The following is a 17,879-nucleotide window of genomic DNA, read 5'->3' on the forward strand; positions in this document are numbered from 1 at the left end:
AATTTTGGGCCAGCAAGGCATTGGATAATAGCAGGAGCAATACATCTTGGAAAGTGAGGTTGAATGGGGTCCCAACACATATAGTGCAGGCAGAATACAGCTATAAAAGTAGTGCTCAGACAAAAAAAAAAAAAAGCAGAGGACTCGTTATAGAGGTATGAGCATTGGAATATTTGACTGGTATCTGCGCCAAAACTTTTTTACTTTGTTGTAGGTGGTCGGGGCAGCAAGACCATTCTTTGATGTGAAACGATGGGTAGAAATGACTGATGACAACTTGTATTAAAGAACACATTTTATTACAGGAACAACGTCCAGGCAGCAGCTGCAGTGGGGAGCGGCAGTCATTATATGTGGAGCCAGCATTTATTATAGGGGCTGGCGACGACCGGACCATTATGTGCAGTCCGGGAGCACTGTGGGGTAAGAGGAGGAGGAGCAGCAAGCTGTAAAAGCGCTTTAAAAACATCAAGTATTTTTTCATTCATTAATCATATGCATTTCTATGTGTAATATAATTCTATAGAAATAAACTCCAATATATACATTCACTGACTGTCCGCTGCAGTGATTCTCTCCCCATGCATAGGAAAAAAAAGTGAAATATTTCCTCCTCGCAACAAATCCCAGCTGGACTTTCAGTCTGTCCCTCTGTTCATTCACCTGGATGGATTGTATTTATCGTACCTAAAATAAGGCTTAAAAGGAGGCAATGTAATTACTGTGCAGTGCAAGATAATAACATGTAGTGGAGAAATGAGACCCCCATAACACCAGGGGTTCTCCTCTGAAGAAACGTCCCTGCCATATCAGGGATCTGTGTGCCAACATCCTTCTGTGGAAGTCCTTTGTGTCCTCATCCGTGGAGGGAGGCCGACATCATGCTTTAGCTTTAGCTTTGGATTCTTGCTTTGAGGCATTATCCGTGTTGTCGTTGACTGAAGAGCTCACGAGACAGTCTTTCCTAAGAAGAAAAAGTTCAGTATGAGATCTTATATCTATCACATGCCCACAGCGCGTCCTGCTCCCTCCCATGGATTATCAATTCCTGTGTCAGAGGAGGGGAGAATGTAATGTGAACGCCGGCCAGATTCTCCCCATGATTGACTCTATATACAGTAGATAACACAGGATCCACCATTCACAATAAGTGATGTCACAGCTCACCTCCTCCCCTCCTGTACAATGACAGATAACACCTCCTATATACAGTAGATAACACAGGATCCACCATTCACAATAAGTGATGTCACAGCTCACCTCCTCCTGTACAATGACTGATAACACCTCTATATACAGTGGATAACACAGGATCCACCATTCACAATAGGTGATGTCACAGCTCACCTCCTCCTCCTGTACAATGACAGATAACACCTCTATATACAGTGGATAACACAGGATCCACCATTCACAATAGGTGATGTCATAGCTCACCTCCTCGTCCTGTACAATGACTGATAACCTCTCTATATACAGTAGATAACACAGGATCCGCCATTCACAATAGGTGATATCACAGCTCACCTCCTCCTGAACAATGACTGATAACACCTCTATATACAGTGGATAACACAGGATCCATCATTCACAATAGGTGATGTCACAGCTCACCTCCTCCTCCTGTACAATGACTGATAATACCTCTATATACAGTAGATAACACAGGATCCACCATACACAATAGGTGATGTCACAGCTCACCTCCTCCTCCTGTACAATGACTGATAATACCTCTATATACAGTAGATAACACAGGATCCACCATTCACAATAGGTGATATCACAGCTCACCTCCTCCCCTCATGTATAATGACTGATAACACCTCTATATACAGCAGATAACACAGGATCCACCATTCACAATAGATTATGTCACAGCTCACCTTCTCCTCTTCTCTGCACAATGACCTTCGATCACAAAAATATGCCCATGACAGAGCATGCCCACAAACTCTCACCATAGAAGTGAATGGGCATCTGCGATCTACGGTCCATGTTGCTGTAGTGCAGACAATCGGCTCTCACTGGCTTTTCCGCGTCAGTGACTGGTTCCCCCCATTCTATATGTGTGCAGAAAGAGATATGTGAATCCAGCTGAGCTGGTGGGAAGAAGTTGGAGGAGAGCGGCCTGCGGACACTTACTCTGCCCCCAGCTCTTTTTCCAAGCTTTGTCACACTACAAAAGAGTAGCCTATCAGTACGTCAAGTTGTACATGGTAAGAGGGAACATTACACTGCTGACCGTTTCCATTTACAGTAGCTAAGTAGGACTGATCAGCAGAATCGTGAATACAGCTCTGGAGGAGTATAAACTATAGAATGATGTGGATGATCTGATGTAGCAGTGCAACCAATGACTGTGCGGAGTCTTTTTTTTAATGAAAAAAATAAAACTGTCAGAACTGAGGATACTCAGTACATACATGTAATACAGTAAATGCCACATTTTGCAAAAATTGACAAGCAACAGAAACTCACTTTTTGTCACATTTTTTCTTTATAATGAAACTGACTGTCTTCTTTATGATAAGGATTAGTATTAGGAGTCCAATGACGCCACCAACAACGGACACGATGATCACAGTCAGAGTATTATCCACAACCTCAACTGAGGAAGAAAATAATGTGAGTAGACAGCAAAAACTTAGAGCAAAGAGGCGGCGAGAAAAACTAATCAAGACCTTATGGCACCCATACGACTAACATCAGCTGGACCCAACAATATCCGTGGGATCAGCAATACAGTCTTATGAGTATGGGGTTTGACAAAAAAAAGATTTTTCTGTAGGTGGTTCTTATATATGAGCATTCTGCCAGCACTATAGGTGCAGGAACTTCTAGAAAAGAACCTGTTTTCAGTTGCAGACATTTCAAATCAAAATCTGCAATGAAAAAGTTCTTTTTTTTTTTGCATACGAGAGAAAACAAACTATTTTTTGTCAGCGTGGTTGATCACATTTTCAGCCTCTTTTTGGGTCAATGTATCTGTTTCTACCATCGGTGTGGCATCCATTTATCCCGCATGCAAAAAAAGATATCTTTAAAAGGAATACATGTTATTGTTTTTGTTCTTTTAGATACAAAAATGAAGAAGGAAAAAAAAAAATCACGGATGGAAAACAGATTGGGGAAACTCACACTTGTCCACCACTGTCAGGTAGATGGTGGCGTTGCTTTTGGTGTCTTTTTCCTTTTTGTTCGTCACAAGACAGGTATAAAATCCTGCGTCATCGAATTCCACATCCTTCAGGAGTAAAGTGAGATTATAATCCTTGGTTTTATTGCTGGGAAGGAGTATTATTCGTTCGTGCCGATAACTATTTGGAATATCCATGCGTTTCGGTAGCGAATTCTTGTTCTTTAGTTTTCCATGATAAAGCTAGTAATATTAAAAAAAACAGAAAGACATTAAGATGGTAATAAATCATAAAGAAAGCAGTGAGCTTGGTCAATAGTTCTATTGTACACACCGAATAAGAATCTGAGGGCATTAAAAAAAGAAAAAAAAGGAATATTCCAGCTCCTCCTCCCTTTTTTGGCTTTTTATATTTAATCTTCATATTGTAATTAAAACTGACAAATATATTAATAAATATTCTTACGGTGTCTTAGAATCTGACCTTCCTAATCCTGACTTTCCTATGTGTGGTCGTAAGACAACTAGCTGCAGCAGGAACCTCTCCCCTCAGCTCTGCTTTCAGTAAGATAAAAGATAGTTATCCGCCAGCCATGAGCCGGGAATGGAATCGATCATCAAGGAATTATACAAGTCTGACTTCTTCCAGAGTTGGGTCAGAGTTTCACCAGTTTCTTTCGGATGAAAAAAAAAAAACTGATGTAGGTTTTTCTAACTTTTCCATGAAAAATGGACAACTCATGGGTGACATCCGAGTGCTGTCTGATTTTATGACAGACCCGTAGATTTACATTGCTGATTTGGATCCGAGATCAGACCTGTCTCTGTGATTTTGTGCTGACCACAGAGTCCACAAGAATACACAGACAGGTGAACAGCTCCATAGACTAGAATAGGCAGAGACATAACGATCAAAGCCATGTCTACTTCAACTGGATGTGTATATGATGATGCACATTCAGTTGAAGTGTTTTGTTTCGCAGGAACGCGCCTGCGTATGGCAGTGATGTCATGCGCTGCCCGTCTGTTTCATGCTTAAGTTATATGCCGGCTTCTGCGCCAGTTACAGAAGAAGATGCCGAGTGTTGTGGGAGCGATGAAAGGTAAGAAGACTTTTTTTTTTTTTTTTATGTTTTGGAAAAGAGCATCAGAACAGACATTATGCCATGATGGGGATCACTATGCCATCATGGGGGTCTTTATACCAGAATGTGGCCCAGGATGAGGGTCATTACACCAGGATGAGGCCCAGGATGAAGTTCATTATACCAGAATGAGGCCTACGATTAGGTTCATTATACCAGGATGAGGGTCATTATACCAGGATGTGGCCCAGGATGGTATTCATTCTACCAGGATGAGGGTCATTATACCAAAATGATGCTCATTATACCAGGATGAGGGTCATTATGCCAGTATGTGGCCCAGAATGAGGTTTATTATACCAGGATAAGGCCCATGATACCAGGATGAGGCCCATTATACCAGGATGAGGGATATTTTACCACGATGAGATTAATTACGGTACACCAGGATGGGGTTCCTTACCCCAGGATGAGGGTCATTACACCAGGATGAAGCCTATTATACCACGATGAGGGTCATTATACCAGAATGAGGCCCATTGTACCAGGATGAGGCCCATTATACCAGGATGACTGTTGTTATACCAGGATGAGGTTAATTACACCAGGATGGGGTTCATTAACCCAGGATGAGGGTCATTATACCAGGAAAAGACCTATTATACCACGATGAGGGTCATTATACCAGGATGGGCATCATTGTACCATGATGTGGTCCAGTATGGGGGTCATTACACTAAGCAAGGACCAGGATGGGAGGATATTATTACAGGGTGGGAGTCAGGACAAGGTACATTATTACAGAAAAGGGCCAAGATGGGGGATATTATTACAGAAAGGGGACAGCATAAGGACCATTATTACAGTAAATAGCCAGAATGGGGGACATTATGCGTGAAAAAAATGGACTGCGCAAGTACAAGAATAACTGATGTGTGAATGAGCCTTAATGGTGGCACTAAAAGTTAAGAATGAGAAGGGGGAAAGTTGCTCCCGATTACCATTCCCTGTCCTTGATTCTTTTTTTTTCATTACAAAGTTCAGAAATCTTTAAAAAAAAAAATACTAGTTTGGCATCGCCATAATTGTCACTTGGATCATGTTGAAAGTTGTATGGCACAATGAATGCTGTTAAAAAGGAAACTTTAACTTTTAAGTACATTGTACGGTAAAATGAGTGGCGTCATTCAAAACTTCAACTCGTGCCTAACAAAGAAACATACAAGCAGTCATACGGGTATATGAGCGGAAAAATTAAAAAAAGTGAGAAAAGGAGGAAGAAATGAAAGCGCAAAAATAGAAACTGGCCACATCTCCCTGGAGTCCAGCACGAAGGTAATTTCTATATGATGTACTTACGATTTCTGGCTTAGTGGACATATTGAATGCCCTGTATTCCCAGGAGAAGGTAACATCCTCAAAACCAATGCAGGTGGTAAATATGCACATGAGGCCGATATCCGTCCCATTCCGAGCCTTCACCTGAGGGTTCTTCCCTACATTGACTTCCAATGAGAGGCAGGTATGTGCAAGTAACGCCACTGGAAAAAGACAAAAGCGCTAATTATCATCCTTATAGTAAGCTTCAACATTAAATTACTGACAAAAATGGAAATCCTAAAGAAGCATATAATAGAGAAGTATAATAGTATAATACTAGTAGTAATAAAAGCATAAAGCGTGCGCTACTCTCCAACTCTGCAGCCACGCTCAGTCCGCACATCCTAAGCTGCGGATTAACCCCATCAGATGAAGCCGTTGTTTTCTGACCTTCACAAAAAGCCCTTAGTCAGTGATAACTAAGAATAAAAATCTGAAAATTAAAACAATACCATATGCTGAAATCCTCCAGATTACCCATCAGTTATCCTGCAGATCAGGAATTCATTTAAATAGGCAATATATGAAATATATATATGAAATATATGAACTATACCCCCACTTTTCAAAGCATTAAAGGGGGTTTCAAGGTTTCAGCTAAATTTACTTATAGTGACTGCAAATTGCCAAATCCTGAGAGCGTGAGATGGCCTGGAGCAGGTACGGATTAGGGATGAAATTCAGTCCTGGCATTTGAAATCACACAGACCCATGTTGTCCCTGTCCCCATGAACCAGTTTGGATATATTACTAATATTACCCTGGATGGAGGAAAGGAAGATTTTCTACAAGACCAATATTTCTAATGATACCCGTGGCCTGCTGGGGTAAGTGACGGAGTCAGCGACTTTGTGCTCCTGAGCACTTCCATCACTGGCCCCTACCCGTATGTCTTTGGAGCATGGGTGGCAGCCCATATGACCACAGGGAGAACATACAAACTCCTTGAACCCTGGACTCCGATGCTGCGAAGCACCAGTGCTTTCCACTGAGCCACCGTGCTACTCGGAAGATGACCTTTGGCAAATCATTCATATGACTTGCAGCACCAATGGGAAGATCAGGAAAACTAGAACAGGTCCATTTTCAATTTCTAAAGTACAAATGAGAGCCACCATAGAATTACCTGATGGCTAGGTCATCAATATGTCTATCAGTGCCCACCGACCAGTCATGAAAAACTAGAGCAGGTCCATTCGCAATTTCTAAAGTACACCTGAGAGGTAGAATTACTATGTCCATAGTCAGAATTGAACTAGGACCCAAGAATTGAAAGGTAATTGAGCTAACCACTGAGCCACCGTGCTGCCTGATAATTACCAGATGGTTAGGTCATCAATATGTCCATCAGTGCTCACCGACAGGTCATGAAAAACTAGAGCGGGTCCATTTGCAATTTCAAAAGTACAACTAAAAGGTAAAATTACTCCGACCTTAGCCAGAATTTAACTAAGGACCCAAGCATTGAAAGGTTACTGAGCTAACCACTGAGCCACCATAGAACTACTTGATGGCTAGGTCATCAATATGTCTATCAGTGCCTACCAACAGGTCATGAAAAACTAGAACAGGTCCATTTGCAATTTCTAAAGTACAACTGAGGAGGAATCTCATTGTTTTTGGTCAGAGCTGAACCAATGAAAACAGCAACAAGAAAAAGAAAGCAACAGTGTTACCATGCTGCCCCATGGGTGCTTAACCACCAGCAACAGCAGGCTGTGCACCGATCTATGAGATGGGAACAAAAGGCTTTTAGTTTCTGTATTCTCAGACAAGAGACCGGCGAGGGCGGCCGTTCACTGCGGGACATTTCGGACATGTCCATGTACTAGAAAACATCTCCATGACACGGTCTACAGAGCTCGGTGCAAAAGTGTCCTAGATCCATCCCATTCTTGAATGGAGCAGAGGTGCGCGGGCTTGTCCTCCACTGCATTCATTGTCTACGGGACTGTCTGGAAATAATGGATCTCTGCTTTCCCAGATGGTCCCATAAACAATAAATGGAGCAGAGTATGAGCAGCTCCACTTCCAAAGACATACTGTTAAGATGTGAGTCCTGACGGGGCAATAATGTCTGCAAAGTGAGACTGTTCTTATGAAGAATAATAAATAAGCATATTGATTGCACAGCACTTCACAGACATCACTGCACCCATCAGGGGTCATATCTCCTACAGGTCTGTCTTCAGAACATGGGAGGAAACCCACACAGTCACACAAAATCACGGCTGTGGATTCGGTAAGACAATCCTCCGACTCCTCAATTTCCATGACACCGACTCCACGACTCAGACTCCCTCAACTGTCTCATGTTTAAGTGATAAATTTACTGTAGTAAAATGGTAACATCAGGCTTTTAATCATTATTATGATACAATAATCAAGCCATTTAGATAGATTATAAAATATATTTATTGGAATACAACTTTAGAACAAAAACTTTTGCATATTTACAATTTATTATACATTTTGCCGTAAGTGGGAAAAAAAAACAGTTTTCAACAAAAACATAATGATTAATATTTGTGCAGTCTATGAATTTGTTCTGAGAAATATTATCGCCTCCATCAGATCCTTCTTCATAGATGACCTCAAATCTGACCTAATTATTTTAAGGCTAGAGAACGACCTCTCTACATTAACTTGGGTTGGTGGCAAAGCAGTAACCACATGGGCAACATCTCTAACAATTTCGGGGTATAAAGGAATTGCCTTGTGCACAGTCAGTTTTGATGAACCATTGAACTCTTCTACTTCTTTGAGAGCAAGTGAAAAATGTTGCTGAAATATGGTCAATCTGTTTTCTAGTGGAATCTTTTTCCCTGCAGCAATGCTTGGCCTTCTCCATGTCGTCCAAGTACTTTTCTAAATCAAACTCCTCATCTGAGGAGGATTAAGAAACCACAGCAGCACTGGCAGGACCCGAGTCCTCTTGCTCTTGGCCGTCCTGTAGCCTACTCATCCTAACTGCTACCTCAATCAGAGCTTCTTTTCCTTTAGTAAGCTGTTCGTTATCCAGCAATATACGATGACTCTGGTCCACATAAACAGCTGCCAGAAGAATTTTATTTTCTAATAGCAGTGCCTCTCTCTGTTTCATTGAAGCAGCAATGCCATCTGCGATAAAACCTCCTCTTTGGGGCAGGCAAACTCCTTCATAAAAACGCCAGGAGTTAAATCCTCAGCTTGTAACTTTTTAGTCCCTTTAACCCTCCGTCAGGGGCAACTGATCTGACAGGCGCAGCTCACTTAGTTTCATTTCTCTATTTTCAGTGGTTTGTCTGGGAAACACCCTCCTCCCAGTACCTTCCTAGGCTGTGTGAAACCTGAGAAGCCTCTTGTGCTGCAGAGCTGCAGGAGATCAGATAGTGTTTTGGCTTCTCCGGCTCATTGCCCCTGAATGCGTCACACCTTTGACGGTTAGGATTTGCTGTTTTTATTCATCCCAATTGTTTTTTTAGCTTGTTTTATGAATAGCTAGTGCTAAATTTGTGGATTTGTCATAAAAGGTTTTGTTAGAAATAAGAGTGTGCTTCTCAGGCACATTGCGCCCTAACACATTCTCTCTCTTGCTTCAGCTTTTCTTCTGAAATGGCGAGGAGAATATTTGACTTGTCCAATGCCCTTCATGTTGAGCAAGTGCAAAATATACTGATTGATGATGAGACAGACCCCTTAGAGCTAGAAGATTTAGGGGAAGAAAGTGACATTGATTCAGAAGATGATGTGGAAGAATGTCCAGATGTGTCTGATACAGACCAAGATGGAGAGAGTGAGGAGGATGCTCAAGACATAGAAACATATTACTTTTCTGGTTATTAAACTATTTTTTTTCCACCTGATTATGTGTATTCTCATTTATTACATTCCTATTAAGGTAACTGATCACTTTTAGAGCATTGAAATTTTTAAAAAAGGAAAAAATATAGCCAATTTTCTAGCCTGTGCCGGACAGGCGCAATGCCCCTAAACTCGTTATGAAACATATTGCCCCTGACGGAGGGTTAAATGGGTGATGAAGCAATTCCTTCAATTCAGCCACCTGTGTCCTTTGACCTTCATGTAGTGTTGCCTGAGGGTTGGCCATATCTACAAGGAAGGGTTTCAGCTCAAGCAATCTCTCAATCATTAAATAGGTGCTGCCCCACCGAGTGGCTTGATCCACATTTGCCCCTTTTCCAGAACGTCTCTTCAAGATGGAATCAATTTTAGGGGTTCTGGCAGCAATAGCCAATTTCCTCACTTTGCTACTCAGAGTTCCAGCATGTCCATCTTGCAGACTATCTCTTATTGCCAGCTGCAGCTGGTGCACAGCACAGTGCATGTGATGAATAGGAAAGAGGTGTGAAGCAGCTTCAACAAGATCATCTCCATCAGTTGTGTTCATGCCCAGCGGTGCCAAGAGAAGCAAAGAGAAACTGGTATAAAAGTATGTGGGAGAAAGAGGGACGAAACAGGCCATGAGAGATGACAGTCAGGTCCTCTACAGCCGCACTGTGCTCCGTAAGATGGATGGCTGATAGATGACGTAGACGGGTGATGGAAGCATTATGGATAGATAGGATTGAAGCAGAGATTATATAAGATAGCTACAGAACTTTTGATATCACAATAATTAAATGATTAAAAGTGTATTCCTTCCCAGTTAACAATTTTTGCCATATTTATGTCAAGCAATCCAGTCCTGCAAATGCATATGTATGATGTGATATACAAAGCGCTGTGCCCTGCGGCCGCCTGTCATGATATGTAGCGACTCCGCAGGGGGTAGCTCAGTGGATGGCACAACACACACACAACGGGATGGAAATGGGGAGAGGAGAGGCCCTACTGATAGGGAAATGAGGGATGGACACCTCCTGCTCAAATCTGAGACTGACCCTGTAATCCCCTAACACCCTAAGTGGGTCCTTCCACCCACCGCCATCAGCAACCTCGCCCCTCGCTGTCACCTAGCACTGCCCTGGCTATTGCACTGGCCGGCAAGGGCGCTAGCCTCATCACTACAAATGGACACAAGGGACAGTGACAAACATGAGACAGAAAAGGACAGAAACACCAAACTTAGCTTAATAGCCTTCTCTTCTGCAAAGCACTGCACAGCATAAGAAAGGCACCCAGACCACAAAACCAGCTGAAACACCACAGCAGCCAGAGAGCTCCTTCCTCCAGGCTTGGTCAATATAGAATGCTCTATCACCGGCAGTCAGCGGATGCATCAGGTGACTATTTAAAGGATGGTGGGAGTGATCACTACCCACATCAGCTGACATAGCCACTCTGTAGTTGCATCAGGGTTCCAGCATGGGAATCTGACATTAACCCCCGCTGGTCCTGCAAGGAAAAAGCTCCATTTAAATCAAAGTGGAACCAGAGCTGCCACGAATCCAATAATGGATCATGACACCACCTTATCCTCGCACTTCGTCAGCAGACAGTTCACCACGGTGTCCGGCTGGTCCAGTGCAGGTTTTGCATGTGAGCTGCGGTTATATACTACATATTGTTAAAGTAGATAATTTTCAGGACTGCAGGACAGTGTAGATCTCGACCTCGTATAAATATCACACCTCAAAAAAATTGTTTACATTTAGATTATTGATAATTGTTATCATTGTGCAAAGAGGAGATGATCACATCATCTGCATGACCGGCTCCAGGATGAGCATAAACTACAAAGAAGAAAAATCAGAAGATTCACTATTCTTAAAACAGTATGGGGAGGTACAAACAACAAGATACAATGTAGCTTCATTCATCACTCAGGGTTATTTTCTCTAATGGATGATAAGATCTAGATGAACATCCAGTCAGAAAGAGGAGAACCCCAAGTTTCAGTGTCATTATCGTACTGAATATCCCAAGAATCAATGTGTAATTATTCTGTTCCGTAATTGTCAGCATCATTACTCCCTATTCAAAGTATCGGTGTCATTACCCTGTAACCAAAGTGTTAGTGTCATTATGCTGTAACCCAAGTGTCAGTGTCATTATGTACTGTTTGGAGGAGGGAAAATGAAGCATACACTGAAAGGAACACCCTGCCTACAGTGAAGCATGGCGGGGGGCTTGGGGATGTCTACAATAAAGCATAGTGGAAGTTTATTGATTCTTACAGTGATGCATGGTGGTGGCTTGGTGATGCTTATAGTGTAGCACAATGGCAGTTGCCAGGTAATACAGTGGTTGTTGCTAGATAGTATGGTGGCTCAGTGGTTAGCACTAGAGTGATTGGTTCAACTCTGACCAACAATAATGAGATTCCACTTCTCAGGTACACTTCAGAAATTAAAATCAATTAACTGATTTGATGACTTGGGCATCTAGCTTTCTCTTTCATGATCTTGCCATTGCTGCTGGTAGTCATATTGATAACCTACCTATAAATAATCTCCTGGGCAGCATGGTGGCTCAGTGGTTAGTAATGTTGTTGAAGCAATGGGTTCAATTCGGACAGAGCGAGCTGAGATTTCCCCTCTCAGGTACACTTTAAAAATTTAAGTGAGTGGCTGCAATGGGAACCAGTTACTCTTTTCACAACCTTCTCATAGGTGATGGAAGTCATTTTCATGACTTCGCCAGTAAACAGCTCTTGGACAGCACGGTGGCTAGGAGGTTATGTGGGCAGTGGATTAATCTGTGTACAGTCCAGCTGTTCAACAGTGAACATATATTTATTCATGAACAAAGATAAGTTAGCTTACAATCGGTATTCCTTGTGGCTTGTCAACATGAAGGTTGGTAAATTCCAGTCTGGCTTTTTTATGATTTTTTTCTACAATGGTGTCCTCCTTGGTCGTCTCCCATGAAGTCCACTTTGGCTCAGACAATGACGGATGGTGTGATCTGACACTGATGTTCCTTGAGCTTGAAGTTCACCTTTAATCTGTTTAGAAGTTTTTCTTGGCTCTTTTGTTACCATTCGTATTATCCGTCTCTTTGATTTGTCATCAATGTTCCTCCTGCGGCCACGTCCAGGAAGGTCGGCTACAGTCCCATGGATCTTACATTTCTGAATATGTGCAACTGTAGTCACAGGAACGTCAAGCTGCTTCGAGATGGTCTGATAACTTTTACCTTTAACACGTTTGTCTATATTTTTCTTTCTACTCTCCTGAGACAACTCTTTCCTTCGCTTCCTCTGGTCCATGTTGAGTGTGATACACACCATGTCACCACACAGCACAGTATCTGTAGCGCTATATACAGGCCACTCACTGATTCCAGGATTGTAGACATCATGGTTGAAAAGCAATGTGTGACTTTCATTCGTTCATTTTCATAGATCTTTTATTTTTACTTTTGTCAGATTCAAGTTATTTCTGTGACCATTGTGAGTTTTGCTGTCATTAAACAAGGGGTACCAACAATTTTGACCATGTGTGTATGTAAATTGCTTTGCTCTATCACTTACACTCGTAATAAAAAAAAGGTTCCGGGCTTGATTCGTTATTTGCATTTTTTTTCAAGTCACGTCTCTTTATTTGTCTTGTGATATTCACTGACATATTTTTTTCAAAATGGCACACGTGGTTCATGAATTTTTGCGCAAAATCAAAATTACAGTTTATTTTAGTCTTCATCCTTTCTCATAACTTTTTAGCGCAAAAAAGTTACATGTTCCGCTAAAGTATCACTAAATGTACCCCACAAAAATGAGACGTGCATGAACTTACGCCGGGGGTTGGTGGGGGACCTAGACCACATTCATGCAAAAATGTTTAATCAGCTAAAAATATGTGAAAACCCCAAACTCTGTCCACAATGATGAACGTTTAGAAAGAAAAAAAAAATCAGGCAAACACATAAAATAATTTTTTAAAAATGCGTAAAATAATAGAAGAATTAGATGCAAAAGAAAAACAGTCAAAAAACATTTAAAAAAATAGTGGAAATGCAATAATGAATCGCTCCCCTCCGGTGTTTTCTCGCCACGTCTAGAACAGGACGATGGTTTTCTGGTCAAATTACTTCTATTCGGTAATAAAAATAGATTGTCCTTTTTGTAAGGAAATATAAAGTAAGCTATTTTCATCTCCCTTATGGTTCGCCTCCCTCCCAGCGTCATTAGTCAATGTCTTCTAATGTTACACAGGGAAGGAGGCATAAAGGACAAGCGAGAAAGTAGAAAGGCCCATTATTGACACTATGGTCCGTATTCGATCCATATCTAAGAGGTTAAATAGGTTTTAAAACAGAATGGGTTAGAAAAATATGGCCGTTTTTGCTCGAATATCTCTCCCAACCCCGTCATAGACTGGAGATCTTTGGTGGCGGCTTGTTTTATTATGAGATCAAAAGGATTGGACATGCTGAAATCCCATAACCCAATACTTCTTTTCTGTAAAAGATGGCATGTGGAGAAAATCGGGACACACGTGAGATGGTCATCTGGTAGTGTGCACCAGTAGCCAGTGGGCTTTCTCCATTCCCCTAGACAGTGGATGGGGTAGTGGTCACACATGTGTAGGACCATTCCATTCACACCGGGTACTCGGAGACACCCATTCTCTTGAGATGGCGAGTTTCAGCTGTCAGACCTCCACCAATCAGACACTGATCTACAGCCTAAGCTTTAATTATTGGAAAACCCCTTTAACAGGGTTCATATGGGATAGGTTAATATAAAAGGGGTTGTCTTGTTACAATACGTTTTTATGTGATAACTTGCTGATCGGTGGGGCTCCGACCGATGAGACCTGCACTGATCCGGGGGAACTTTTACTCCTGATGGGTAACTTTTATCCCATTACGAGATGGTGCGGCAAGTCGGACGTCTGAAATAAAACTCCATTCATTTTGTATGGCATGCATGCAGCTGTTCTATTATAACCAAGACAAAAGTGCCCCGTTCCGCTGATCGGTGTTGGGTCCCAGTGCTCTGACCCTTCACCGATCGGCAAGTTATCACCTACCCTGCAGATAGGTGTTAATTTGTTCTCACCGGACAACTCCTTAAAGGGTGACTGTCACATTGCTCAACTGGCCTGGATGGCCAACAAGCGGACTTCTCCCTCTAAAGATAATGTCTAAAACATGGCCACAAGGTCACTACCAAACCGATTAACTATGCTCAGAGATAAGCTAAAAGGGGTAATCCGGCTCCACTGCGACATCCGGAGATGAGCGGGGCTGGTAAAGTCACAGCTACAGATATCTGCCGGCTCGGGTACACAGGTATCATGCATCTGTCATATTCTGCACAAGCTCTTGTCGTGTTCCACTGGACCGGCCTCCTGTTTCGATAACTTCAACCAATTTTTAGGATTAGGATAAGACTCCTTATGGCTCATAGCCGGCAGCCACAGGACTATAAATATAAAGCTATCTAGGTTTTGATATTTTTGGAAAGAAAATTGGTTCAGGAGCAACAATGATATTTACACAGTGCTCCGGCACTGGATCCAGCTTTGATGCAGATGCGCCGCCGCCGCTACCACTTATTAATTATTTACCCTCGGCCCTAAGTGCCTGCACAACTTAATGCTTCTCATTTTTGCTGACATTGAAATATTCACATAAAATATGTCAACAGAGGATATATTGTTTGTTTTCCTCCAACTTAAAAAGTTGATAAAGATTGTAAATATCTTGCATTGCCTTTTCTAAGTTTGCACAAATTGTGGATAACAGCCTGTACAGCCCAGAGCTGCATTCATAATTCTGCTGCCTGTCAACACAATCATCAATAGGCACAACCCTAATAGCATGGATGAGCTCCTATGCAGCAGTATAAAAAGAATTAAGGGCCCTATTCATTACTGCATTTGTGCCTTCTTTTTGTAGAGTTTTTCTTCTGTCCCTTACTTCTCTTTCCATTTGTTCCAATAAGTCACTTTTTTTATCAGTTCATGGGTTTCTTTAGAAATGGTGTGATTTGTGTCCCATATTAAATGGATTTAGCTTCCTCTGGTGCTGAAGAGGTTAACAACCCTTTCTATGCTGGTCAGAAACATGCAGCTCCCATTTCAGCTACTTCTGATCTGGTCATTACCTCTTCCTATAAAAACTGATTAGACCTTCTTGCCCCTGCTGGCAAAATATTTGTCTTCCTGTGCTGTGTGCTAAAGCAAAGTGGTTGGAGTAGAGTTATTGCAGTGGTGTTGTGTGGTTTGCTGTAGTACGTGTGTTTATCTCCTGTTCCCTTTTCCCATTTAGTTTATTCCTCCCTGTCCCTAATTTTTTCCCTATTATTGGTTAGTGCTTTTGTATGATAGAGGTTTTCTGTTATGCCTGTTTTGTCTTTGTGTCTTGTTTACCTTATATTTCTGTCCTATGGGTTGGGTGAGGGGACAGATCAGGGTTTAACAGGAGCATAGTAAAGTCAGAGACTCGGACCTCTCTACCTTCTGGTGTACCCCCGGGACAAGGATATTTAGTGTCCCAGTTCCAGGGACAGTTTGAGACCCCCTTCCTTACTGAAGACAGTGAAAAAATGTTAATAAAAATTCATTTATTTTCTCAAAACAAAAAAAAGGAAAAAAAAAAATAAATAAATTATATTTTGAAAATATTTTTAAAATACAGTACAATGCATTTCGGCTGCTATTTTTACAGCACAGCCTTCACCAGGTAGCAAAAAAAAAACAGACATACAATAAGAATAAGCACTATAAAGTGATCACTTTATAGTACTGTATTTTAAAAAATATTTTAAAAATATAAATTATTTACGGAAGACAGTCACAGAGTTGCACTACATCATGCTCCTCTCACATTCCATAGCAAAAAAAAACAGATTCCCTTTAAAAGTCAAAGAGGGATGTGCCAGTTTTAGGAGTTTTAGAACCCCCTTTAATAGCCAGAGTGGGTGCCCATTGCAAAGAGCAGCGATAGGCCCTGACAAAGCTCAAACTGACAAATCTCTTCGTACATGACAGTATAAAGCAAGTCGCAAGATACCGTGACAAGTCCCAAAATATAAGAACCATTAGTATTTTTTGTGATTTGCCTTGATAACAGCGTGTTCCAGATTTCCTGGGTATGACTGTTCCTTTTTATTGGATGCATTGAGCTATACAGCCAAACATTGCCATGCAGCCCTCGCCCATGGCGTGCTCCTCCGTACCACGTGTAGCAGTCAGCACATGGATGCATTACCCTTCCTCCACTACAATCGATGCAATACACTCCACAGTAACATTTTCTGTTATCTGGAAATGCATTCTTGTAAACTCCTCTATGTTTAGCAGGTTCAATATTTTCCCTTTCAGCGATCACCTTCAACGTTTCTACAGACGCCAGTGAACAGAAGCTGAGCTTTCAAGGGTAATGAATACCGTGTTTCTCCCCTGCATGAAAATGCAAACACATCCACCAGAAATAGTTACTGCCGAGCCAGGAAAATCCACCCTGCTTTTCAGAATATGTCCATACGGACTCTTTCAGGAATGGCGCTCTGCAGCGGAAGAGAAGAATACATTCTGCACCTGCCCATTTATTAATATGACAGGTAGCTGTCACGATCGCAATAAATCATAATTGCACAAGTGAATGCAAAAAAAAAACCCTGCAAAGATCACATTGTTGGAAGATCTGCATTTTCCTATGGATGCGGTTACAGATACACAACCCGACCCCCAGGGGTTTCTGAGCCTTTGGGCTACAGCCTCCACTGTGGGTCACGGTCAGGAGAGGGCCCCTGTGCAAAACCAATATATGGGCCTTTCACAGCCCAACAGCTCCTCATAATGCACAATCCCACCTGCTTGGGAGGGGATAGTGTCCCCTTTACCTCTTGGGCCCCTGTGCAGCCACACAGGTTGCACCAATCATATGTCGGCCCCTGGTCATTACTAACCACCCTATAATATTTGTTTATCCTGATCACATTAGACTTAACAAGTTCTAGCATCAGATTAGAGTCCAAAAAAGTCGCCGTCTGCCCGATTTTGATACGATATTCAGATCGCACTCGACAAAGCAAGTAAACGAGTGCGTGGAAAACATCGGACTGCACTCAGAGGACATCTGAGTGTAGTCCGATTTCCAAGCGCTGACACAATGGAGAAGATGGAGACATTTTTGTCTCCGTCTTCTCGTTAACTGAGAAAATCGGATCACTCTATGATCGCACTCTGATCAGTGTCATTTGCATAAACGGTCCAATTTTCACAGATTAGACAATCTCCGGCCATCGGAACCTTTTAAATAAATACTCAAATATGACTCCATTTGGTGGGAAAAAAAAAAAGAAAAATGCGCCAAATTTACCAAATTTATCAAACATAGTGCAACACTGATACATTTGGTGCAAATAATGGTAATTGAGC

General features: G+C 41.9%; 1 protein-coding gene across 1 annotated transcript in view; it reads right to left on the bottom strand.

Annotated features, from left to right (window-relative positions):
• Window positions 1-277: 277 nt before the first annotated feature.
• SCN4B (sodium voltage-gated channel beta subunit 4) overlaps window positions 278-17,879 on the bottom strand; it is a 34,881-nt gene continuing 17,279 nt past the window's right edge. Inside the window, exons 3-6 of the mRNA XM_077249904.1 lie at window positions 5,584-5,765; window positions 3,142-3,382; window positions 2,482-2,611; window positions 278-964 (exon numbers count right to left, since the gene is read on the bottom strand). Coding sequence (XP_077106019.1) covers window positions 880-964; window positions 2,482-2,611; window positions 3,142-3,382; window positions 5,584-5,765 — 638 coding nt within the window. The 3' untranslated portion in view covers window positions 278-879. The remainder of the gene's footprint in view (window positions 965-2,481; window positions 2,612-3,141; window positions 3,383-5,583; window positions 5,766-17,879) is intronic.

This window comes from Ranitomeya variabilis, chromosome 4 (genome assembly GCF_051348905.1).
Source record: "Ranitomeya variabilis isolate aRanVar5 chromosome 4, aRanVar5.hap1, whole genome shotgun sequence".
Taxonomy (NCBI): Eukaryota; Metazoa; Chordata; class Amphibia; order Anura; family Dendrobatidae; genus Ranitomeya; species Ranitomeya variabilis.